The 10,551-nt window shown below is 53.5% G+C and overlaps 2 protein-coding genes across 2 annotated transcripts in view; one reads left to right on the top strand and one right to left on the bottom strand.

The window, feature by feature from the left end:
- Window positions 1-7,801, top strand: part of ENTPD2 (ectonucleoside triphosphate diphosphohydrolase 2) — a 41,457-nt gene extending 33,656 nt beyond the window's left edge. Inside the window, exons 4-9 of the mRNA XM_019510452.1 lie at window positions 859-1,018; window positions 2,000-2,227; window positions 2,798-3,067; window positions 3,919-4,038; window positions 5,370-5,504; window positions 6,467-7,801. Coding sequence (XP_019365997.1) covers window positions 859-1,018; window positions 2,000-2,227; window positions 2,798-3,067; window positions 3,919-4,038; window positions 5,370-5,504; window positions 6,467-6,670 — 1,117 coding nt within the window. The 3' untranslated portion in view covers window positions 6,671-7,801. The remainder of the gene's footprint in view (window positions 1-858; window positions 1,019-1,999; window positions 2,228-2,797; window positions 3,068-3,918; window positions 4,039-5,369; window positions 5,505-6,466) is intronic.
- Window positions 7,802-8,259: 458 nt separating this feature from the next.
- Window positions 8,260-10,470, bottom strand: TMEM141 (transmembrane protein 141; the record flags this gene model as incomplete). Its single annotated transcript, XM_019510453.1, has 3 exons — window positions 8,260-8,566; window positions 9,324-9,431; window positions 10,365-10,470. Coding segments are annotated over 3 exons (294 nt in total), but the record flags the coding sequence as incomplete, so codon positions are not given.
- Between the last annotated feature and the right edge of the window lie 81 nt (window positions 10,471-10,551).

Below are 10,551 nucleotides of genomic sequence, written 5' to 3'. Positions count from 1 at the left end.
TGCCGCCTCCCCCTCCCCATGCCCCCTGGACAACTTGTGGTTCTGTCCCATGCCCCACCCCACCCTGGCTGTGCAGTGCCTGCCCCTGTCCCTACCTCACTCTCTCCCCCTCACTGCTGGGGCCTCAATCTGCCCCCCACACCTCTTCCCTCCCCCGACTCCTTCCCCCACAACAGACTTACCAGGCAGAGGCTGCTCTCCATGCTGCCTGGCTGCATATCGGCAATCGGATCAGTATAGTCCAATACAGCTTGTTAACAATTGGCCATCAATATTGGCCCAAAAAATCTCTATTGTTGCACCCGTTTTCAACCTGTAGTCCACAGACTGTCTAAGGGGTCTGCAAAAGATTACTATTATCAATCAAAAGTACTTGAATTCACTTATAATTCAAAGGAGTCTGCACATCCATTCAAAAATTTTTAGGGGTCTGCAAACGAAAAAAGTTGCAAACCACTGCTGTAGGGGGAGGCAGGTTGGAGTAGCAAGGGTTCCTTATTTCATGGGGTCCCCAAACCTGCTTTGCTTGTGGGTCACTTGGGCCTGGAATCATCCAGAATTAAATATCTTTTGTCAGATCTTATCTAGGCTGCCACAGGATCCCAGAAACATGTCTTATGCCTTGTTTGCTAGGAAGGAAAGAAAGGGTACATACTTGGCCCTTCATGTGTCTCAGTTGTGCCACATATTGGGAATAAAATTTGCTCTCCCCAGTTGCACCCCTGAGGCCATAGGTTCCCTGTGCTCCACATGTCCTGGTTCTGCTTGTGGTGGGTAGGCTCTGCCCTCAGTCCTGTAGATGCAGTGGAGGTTTTGCTTGGTCTCTCACATTGATGCCTTGCTTCATGTGTCTCATAGCATCACCAACTCTCAGGAGTCTAATGATGTCCTCAGCAGCGTCACCTCCACACTGATGTCGTACCCCTTCGACTTTCGAGGGGCGAAAATTCTGTCGGGCGAAGACGAGGGCGTGTTTGGCTGGGTCACAGCCAACTACCTCTTGGAGAATTTCATCAAGGTACATGCAGCTGGGTTGGCTTCTGAGGGCTTTCCCTGTCCCTAGGCAGACATGGGCTCACACATTCATCCACTCATGGGCTTCTCTCTCTGGTGGAGGTGCCTGAAAGAGCAGGTGAGAGGGGATAAGCCAGCAGCTAATCTTGAGGGCTCTCACTACCTGGAATCTAAGGCTTCCACTTTAAAAACCAGTGGTTTCCAGGACACTCTTGTTGGGTGCTGGTTGCCAAGGGAGGGAACAAGACACAGAGGCTCTGTAGCTGTGTGCGGAGCATACGCCTGGTGTGTGGAAGATGTGGTTAGCTCAAAAGAAGCCTGGTGGAGGATTCAGGCTTGAGCTGGGCTAATAGGCTGCTTCTCAACAACAGCTGTCCCCGTGACTTTGCACAGCACTGCTGCCCTCTGCATCACGTAGCCGGAGCATCCAGCAGTGGCTGATTGAAGCTGCCTGTGCAAAGGGCTCCCTGGACAATAAAAAAAAAAATCAAAGCCAGGACCAGGTTCAGGTCCTGAAGCTGCCCTGTCTGCCCTAGAGGTGTAGCTCAGGAGCAGGGGGAGGTGCCCAGTGCCTATCATGGGTAGTGCTCAGCCTGGGAGAGTCAGCTTTGGGGAGGGGAGGGGGACACTAGGAACCCTTGGGACCAGACTCCAAAATGTGTGTGAGTCACTAGGTCAGGATCTGTCCTATGCTGGAACCCCCAGTCCCAGGGTATTCAGGGATAGCTGAGGGTGTTAGCACTACTCTGCCCTTGGCCCCAACAATGTGATCCTGGAATCACAGCAGGCATTGGGAGTGTTACTGCCCCTTACAGAGGGTGTTTGTTTTAGCTGTGGCCTAGCACCACTGCGCTGCTGCCTGTGGGGGCAGCTGAGAACATCCCAGGCATGGAGCAAGTGGATGTTCTGCCTGCTATGAGCCGAGACTAGTCAGCAGCACCCTCTGAACCATCTCTATGCCATTGCTTTGTTCCCTTTCACCCAGTATGGCTGGATCGGGCAGTGGATCCATCCCAAGAAGGGTACCTTAGGGGCCATGGACTTGGGAGGAGCCTCCACACAGATCACCTTCGAAACCATGGAACAGATTGAAAACCCCCAGAATGAGGTGATGCTGCGGCTGTATGGGCAGACATACAAGGTCTACACCCACAGTTTTCTGTGCTACGGCCGGGACCAGGTCCTCAAGAGGCTGCTCTCAAAGGTCCTAAAGGTATGGAGGAGCTCTGAGTAGGACCCTGTGGGGTGCTCCAGCATGGCCTCGAGGGCTGAGTTTCCACTCCTCCTCATCTCCTGGCCACCAGCCTTTTGGATCACATTGTTTCCAGGCTGGCTGCTATCTCCCAGGTTCCACGTTGAGGGCTCTTTCTGTTCCTGTGCCCCATGGGCTTTGAAAAGAAGGGAGGGAACAGCCCCATCTCTGGGGCACATCATGGAGAAGGGGTAGTTTCACCAGTACGATTGCCCATGCAATGCAGTGGGGACCTAGGGCACCAAGCCAATCCATGCTAAATTTTTATATGGAGCAGAAAGACCTTGGTCTGCAAGGGTCTCTTCTCTGAATCCTACCAGGAAGCTGCGTGTATTTCCATTGCTTCCCTGGGGAGGACAGAACTTGCCCTAGTGAGATTTGAACCTGAGGCAGCAGGGATCCTAACCACCTATCCTCAGCTCTGTCCCTAAGCCATGCTGCTGGTTTCCAGACCTGCCCTGGACACAGCCCTCGCTCCTGGTAGCCACAAGTAGGGCTAATACTGTGTTTTGCCTTTTCCTCACCTAACAGGCTGAAGAATACAAACCTATCATTTCCAACCCTTGCTGGCCCAAAGGCTACCAGAAACAACTCTTCCTAGAGGAAGTCTACAATTCACCCTGCACCAGCACAGAGCAGCCCAGTAGTTATGACCCCAAAGCTGTTGTCGCCATGGCAGGATCTGGAGATCCTGCCAAATGTCGCTTACACATGGAAAGCCTTTTCAGGTTCTCCAACTGCTCCTTTTCCCGCTGCTCCTTTGATGGCATTTTCCAACCCAGTGTTTCGGGGAACTTCATCGTAAGTGCAGTCGTCCACCTCCTTGCATGTCGGGGAAGGTTTAATTGGCTTAACTGCAAATGGCAAGGTCACTCCCAGCAGGTTACCTGTTGCTGACACTAATGAGCTTAGGCTCTTGGCAGGCTGGTTCAGAAAAATGCACCGCTTAAGTGTGTAGGGGGTTCAGTCTCTTGTCTAATTTGTGGTGCTCCCATTAACTGCATAACAGGTGACCCTGACTTGGAGCCATCAATTCCAAGGCTTCTACCACGGCTCTGGACTAGCTGGGCCCTCTCCGTTTCAGGGTTGCTATTAGAGCCCTAAAGGGCTCTGAGGTAAGGGGCCTTAGGATAGGGTCAAACTTGCCTTTTAGCCGCTTTTGCTGTACTCATATTTGTATCCAACCATTCAGAGATAGCAGTTATGCTGTAACACCTCGTATCAATACCCTTTGAGAGAGATCCAGTCGTTACACAACTGTCTGTACCCTTAATGAGGTGACTGTTCCTATAGTTAATAAGCACTGTTTGCACTAGGGAGGTGAGACTGGAAGGGGCCTCCTGATCCCTGGAGTCCAGTACCCTGTATATGCGAGCAACCACATAGCAAAGATTCCCCAAAACCTTCCGTTTCAAACCCTCATCCACGGGGCACAAAACCAGAAGCCAAAGTTAAAGCAGGGGAAAGGAGGGAGCTGCTGCCCCCTAATGGTCACATTGATCTCTCTTCCCTCTAATCCCAAAAGAATCTGGTATTGCTTGTCCTTGACAAGCCCTGAAGGCCTCGGTGCCGGAAGGGAAACTGCTATGTGTGCCAGCGAGGCTTTGATTTCGCTCCCTAACCCCCTTTCTCCCTCTCCTCCCCCATGTCAGGCTTTCTCGGCCTTTTTCTACACAGTGAATTTTATCCAAAGCGTGATGAAGAGACATGTGGCCTCGCCCAGGGACCTAGAAGAAGCAGCCCAAGCCATCTGCAACACCACATGGTCCCAGGTGGGTTCCCAGCAAACAGTGAGTGATTCCACAGGGCTGCCATCCACTTGGGGAGACTAGCCTTGATCTGCTCAACTTCTTGGCAGTGTTGGTTTCTGCAACCCAGCAGCCACAATAGCAGGGGGTGGTGCGTCCTGTCAGATCTCCCAGGTGACAGGGCTGGAGTCTGGACAGGAGCCCTGGAGCCCTGACCTTTGGGGTGGGGGCAGAGTGCTTTTCCCTTTCAGCAGCTTCCCTTGAGATGCTTAACACCAGCAGTGGAGGTGGCAGGTGCTGTGTGGGCACTAAGTTAAGGATCCCATGACTGGCTCTTCTTGTTTCTGCAGCACTCTTGACTTGTCATGAAGGGGGAAGAGAATTCCTCCCCGCCTTTGGTGGTAGAGTCATGCTGGGGTGTGGAGTGCAGCTGGTGGACATTTACAGCATTTTACCAGCGCGGGTCCCTGGGAAAGGACTGTGCACTAGGAGTTGACACTCTGTAGCTCCCATAGCCAAACTCAGCCCATACTCCAGTTTCTGGCATGCCTCCTATCCCTGCTCCTGCCTCCTTCATGCTGGGGGCCTTTTCCTTCTTTGCCCCTTGTCTCCCCCATCCCAGGGTGCCCAACACACCAGTGGTGGCATTCACAGCCCATCCATGCAGGGACTCTGTGTGCCCTTCATTCTCCCGTGATGATTTCTGTGCTCCTTCTCAGAGATCCATCAGTCAGAGTGTCAGCAAACCTTCATCCTAGTTCTTCGTGAGCCTGTCTGTTCTGTAAGGTCCCTGGCACAGCCTAGCAACGAGGAGGAATACGTGCTCCCTCTGTCCATGATCCCAGAGGCACGAAATGCCCTCACCCTGCCTTGACTGCCAGAGACATTGCTTTCCCCCAGCCTTGGGACTGCATAGCACTGAGAGCAGGGAATTAACCAAAGGTCTCTGTTTTTTGTGAAAGGTCAGTTGTAGCCATGCCACTGTTTTTATGCTGCATATCATAGATGGTGACATAACCCCCTGACTGGGCAGGGCCTGTCGTTGGCCCCTACAGAAGCTGGCAATGTGCAGAGCCTGGCCAGCACACTCTCATACTCCATGGGCAGACTTGCAGGGCTGCAAAGAACTTGGATTTGAAAGAGGTTTGAGGTCTGCTTCACACATACTCGTGCCCCTTCCAGAGCAAAGGCGGGGGCACATCACAAAGGCTGACTGAGTGCTCTCAGTTCCTGTGCTGAAGCAGGAATCCTTCTCCAAACTCCTTGCAAGGTGCTGAGATTGTGCTGGGTGGGAGAGATGACTCCTCTCTCTCCTTTCTGCCCCTTCTACCCCCTCCCCACCTTTGGCTGTCCAGCTGCTGGACTTAGCCCCAAGCCAGGAGAAGAGGCTACCAGACTACTGCATAACCAGCACCTTTGTCTACCTGCTGACCACCAAGGGCTACCAGTTTGATGACAGCACATTCTCCAACATTGCCTTCCAGAAGAAGGTGAGTATATGGGCTGCCGGGGGCTCTACACTGACCATTGCCTTCTCGTGGCTCTGTCGTCCAGTACCTGAGTGCACCTCTGGTTGGCTGACACTTTCTGACATGCAGAAGCTCCATTGAATGGCTTCTGCCCAGGTCTCTGCAAGAGATGAGCTCCAGCCTCAAGAAAAGACCATGGGCGGGGAGTGTCTCAGCAGGGAAGGCAGGAGCCTGAGTAGACAGGGTGCAGCTGTCAGCTTTGGGGTGACCTGGGTTGTTACTTCTGTGAGATGGAGAGAGCTCATCAAAGGAGGAGGAATGTCCGTGGGACAGGGGAGTGTGGGTGTGTTTTCATGGGCACCCACCCCCTCTGTTGTGAGCTTTTGCTTCCCAGCTGCTGGGGATGACCCAGCATGCTTTTATGTTCGGTTTTAAGGTATCTTTGTACCATTTGTACCGATCAGCATGGGAACAGGTGCCTTGCTTTAAGTGACAACAAAATGCAGCTGTAGGTATTCTCAAGCTAACATATGAAGAAGGCATGGCCACTGGGCTTTCATGAACTTGTCTATATCCAGCTGGGAGATATCAAAGGAAATAATCAGAAGGAAGTAGCTTTGAAATGAACAAAAGGAAGTTCTTTTCTGTACAGCCTGTGATTAACATGGTAGTCATCATCGCCACAGGATGTTGTAGAAGCCAACAGTTTAACCAAGTGCAAAAGGACAGGCCAAATTCAAGCAGGATAGGTCTGCCAGTAGGTATTAAACACAGTTGTAGGGTTGCAACCTCCACATTAGGACTTCTAGGCTTCAAAATGCTTGAGGGTATAAAGAAAAGCAAGGGACAGCTTAGTCTGGACAGGTTTATACTCCTCCCCTGAGCATCTGTTCTGTGCCACTGAAGTACAGGTCACCGGGCTATAGACAAATCTGTGCTCTGAGTCAGTGAGGCTCCCTGACATTTCTCATCTCTTTCCACAGGCTGGGGACACCTCCATTGGCTGGGCCCTGGGTTACATGCTGAACCTTACCAATATGATCCCAGCTGATGAAGGAGGCTTCCGAAAGGGCACTGAGTACAGCTCCTGGGTTGTCCTCATCCTCCTCTTTGTGGCGATAATCCTAACAGCACTGGCAGCCATCTTCTGCCTGGTCCGGCCCAACAAAGAGAGAGCTACTATCTAGGCTCAGGGCTGGGAGGGACCAAGAGACATGGCTTCCTGGAGTCAATGGAGCTCCACTGACTCTGGAGGGCTCATTTCAGCCTAAATCCCTCAGACTGAAGGACACTGGGAGACCTTGTCCCTCCCTGCACCTGAAGCGCTGTACCCGAGGGGAACCAGTCCTTTTCCCTCCATTTGCCCCTTGCTCAGACCCTGAGGAAGCAGGGTGGACAACTGACACCTGTGGATCATGGCTGGGATTGGGGCCTGGATACTTATACCAGGGCAGCATCCTTGTTCTCCTACCAGATTGAGATTTGGACACGTTACACGGCCAGCAAGACCCAGGCCACAACTGCGTCCCACCAGAGGGAAGGAACTGTTGATACTTGCATTCATGGGAGGAGGGAGGGAGGGAGGGAGGGAGGGATATTACATATCTAAGCTTCTTGGTAAAGCTTTATGCACCAGTCCCCCTGCCTGGAGCCCTGTCTAGGCCCTTCAAGGGATCCTGTGAGATGTGGGGAACCTGGTGTCACCCAGTGCGTGACAAGATCTTCCTGAACAAGGGCCAAATCTGGCATCAGTGAAGTCTGTGGCAGCTGTGCCATAGACCTCTGTTGGGCCAGCATTTGTGTCCAGCCCCTGGAGGCCAGTCTACCTCGCCTCAGCGATGCCAGGGTGTACTTTGACAATCCAGGTTGAGCCAGTGCCTGCACGGCTCCCACCCTCAGCAACACACAATGCAGTGCCTTTTGCCTTTTTCATTTACAGAGGTCTGCCCTTGGCCACTCCTGCCAAATGGGGATGTGCAGAATTGGGGAGCGATGGGGGAATGAATCAGGAGGGGTCCTGTGTACCTCAGCCAACAGCCTAAAGCTTCCAACTGCTGTGATGGAGAAAACACTCAGGCCTTCCCCAGTGCGGCTGTGGCTTTCTCACAGGTCCCGATGGGACACACTACACCCCCACAACAGCTGAATGGGTGGGGGGTACCCGCTTGTGTTTCCCAGCAGGAGCAAGCAGAGCTGTGTGCATGTGGCGCATATGTGTTTTTCATGTACTAAAAATGTAAACTGTCCTGGTTTTCAATGAGTCAAATAAATGTAATTAAAGGGCAGCAACAACCCCCATTGCCCTCTGCCTGCTACAACCTGTTTCACTGACCTCTTCCTGTGGTGAATGAGTGCAAATCATTTGAGGCCATCAGGCTGCACTGACAATCTCATGCCCCAGGAAGTAATTCCAGTTGATGGATTCACAGTCCTGCCTCTCTTGCTGGCTCTTAGCATGTTGCTTTGCCAGAGCATGGAGCTGGGACTTCTGTGGGAGAGCGAGCGTCAGAAGGAAGCTTCACATGGCTCACCCACCATCCAGGCCTGTCTGCGCTCCCCGACAGAGGCAGAGGCACAGCAACTTGCATTTAAGTCAGTGGATTAGAAAACAGTGCAGGGGCGACAGTCTGGTCTGCTGAGAGTGAGGCAGCAGGCTACAACAAACTCCCTTCTGGGCCAGCAGCCATTTGGGAAACTTCATGTTGAGCCTCCTCCCACCACCCACCATCTCCTCTTCCCCTTGCACACTGCTCACTTTCTCCTTCTGTGACACACACATCTCCAGTATACCTTTATTAACCACCCAACAGCTGCTGCTGCTCCCTCAGAGGTCAGCGAGAGCTGAAGGTTCCCCACACACTTCCCTACTCCTGACTGCCTGGCCAGGGGTGGCATGCTGCTGTGTCCCTTGGTATCACCCTGTGGCTACAGCCCTGGGGACATGCAACAGGAGCAGGGCTGAAGCCACCATGGGCCCAGGGAAGTTGCTCAAAGCTTCTCCAGCTACTCCATTTCATCTCCATATTTGGTCCTCTTCACCCTCGATTCTTCGTCCTCTGTGGGTTCTGGGCTGGGGAGTTTTTCTGTAAGACATGAAAGGAAGGTTTGGAAGTCTAGTCAACTGGGGGCCGCTCACAACACAATCCTACTGTGATGCACAACAGGCAGGGATTTGGGAGGATGCCTGAGCTCACACGTGTTCTCTGTTCTGCAACTGGTGTGAGTCAGTCACTGAACTCCATGCTGAGCAGCCAACTAGCTGCAGGCAGGAGCAGTCACAGGGAAGCCAGGCTAACTCTTGGTGATGGCTGTTACACTCTGCTCTCATTGCATTGTTGATAAGCCATCCGCATGTCCCTTCCAGCGTGGGGTCTTTAGCTTGGCCCATCCCATGCTCCCCCTTCCAGTGACACCATTACACCACTTCTCACAGTTTGGAGTATACCCATGCAGCAGCATGTCAGAAATAAGAACGAGTCCATCCCTCCCAGCTGAGCAGCCACAGACTTGGACAAAGCAAACCTCCAGTGCCTGTTGCTGTCCTGGCTTTGGGTATGTGACTTAGCCAGCAGTGGTTGGTGCCCTCTAGCGACTGCTCCACAGAGACAGGGCCAGTGCTGCTGCCTAGGGATGTTCTCCTGTAGAAAGTGTCAGGTGCCTGTGCTACCCAGCTGTTGTAGATGGGTGGGATTTACGCAGTTACATGTCCGGGAAAGGAAGACACCAGTCTGGTGACATGGCCAAGTACAAGAGGCTTTAAGGAGCACACGGGAAATGCAGTTCAGTTGCAAGCACCGGCTCTGGAAGGTGACCTGTGATGACACGCCATGAACTCCTCACCTCTGGTTTCTCCCTGCGGTAACTGCCCTGTCTCCAGGTAGATCCAGAGGTTGGAACACTGCTGGGTCTCTGCTTTGGTCACAGCGTAGCCAGCGATGGAACCTGCCACTTAACACACCGACAGCGAGAGCGTTTCCAAGCCATGACGGGCTTATCTGAGACAACAGCGTGTCCCAGGGAACGCAGAGCTGAGCACGCCCCACCGAGTGTGCTGACACCCTCCGCAGCTGTAAGGTTCACTAGTGTGGTTTCTCCAGGGTCATCCCCAGGTGCTGCTCTCCAGCCCCCTGTCCCCGAGCAGGTGCTGGGAACGATCCTGGATCTGTCTTGCTGGCAAACTTCCCGCTGTGGAGTGGGTCAGCAGATTTGGGTGAGCAGGGCATACTCAGTCCTCTCTTCCCTAGAACTGGCTGCTGACACAGCATGGACAAACCCACTCAAAGCAGGCACATCCCAGCAACTGGGGTCCTGCTAAGACTCAGGGGCAGGCAATTATTTCAGGCGCAGGGCCGCTTACTGAGTTTTGGCAAGCCATCGAGGGCCGTGTGACAGGCAGCCAGGGCAGATAAATATTACTTTTCTAAATTTTTTAGGGGCCCCCCGGGCCGGACAGAATGGCCTGGCAGGCTGCATCCGGCCCCCAGGCCACGTTTTGCCCACCCCTGTGCTAAGTGCAACCAACTACTGGGGCAGCATGCAGGAGACTGTCTGCCACTCCAGTGCCAGCCTCATGCCTGTGGGAGTCAGGAACGAGGCGCTGGATGTCTGATGGTGCCACCGTAAACGTATTCACTGGCAGGGCCCAGGGGCAGCCAGGGGGCCTATTAAAATCACAGAGAAGCAGGGGCCTGCACCAAGTAGGAACAAGAGGCCTTCTGTCCCAATAAAGAGCCTTGAGTCTCACTTCAGCTCTGGCTCTTGTGACCCACCGGCTGCACCTCAGCACCACGGGCTGCTAACACTGCAGCCTTTCTAGGGCCCGATCCTGTGCAGTCTCCCTAGGGGGTTTGCAGGGTGGGCCCAGAGCCCCTGAGCACTGACCCACAGACAGCAGCACCTTCCACTGCAGCGCATAGGGCCACCTCTTGCTGATCACGTTCTGGAGAAGGAAAACGGCTCCGGTGCCTGTTAAAAAGACCAGGCCAGGTTAGCGCAGTGGCAGTTAGGGGAGCTGACTTCCTGCTGCAGCTTGTGAGCTCCTGGGGGTAGGGCCCCGGGTCTGGCGAGA

This window comes from Gavialis gangeticus, unplaced genomic scaffold (genome assembly GCF_001723915.1).
Source record: "Gavialis gangeticus isolate Ggan-Ray unplaced genomic scaffold, GavGan_comp1, whole genome shotgun sequence".
NCBI classification, from domain to species: Eukaryota; Metazoa; Chordata; order Crocodylia; family Gavialidae; genus Gavialis; species Gavialis gangeticus.
Note: the sequence above shows the minus strand (reverse complement) of the source record. Positions and strands in the feature narration are given on the sequence as shown.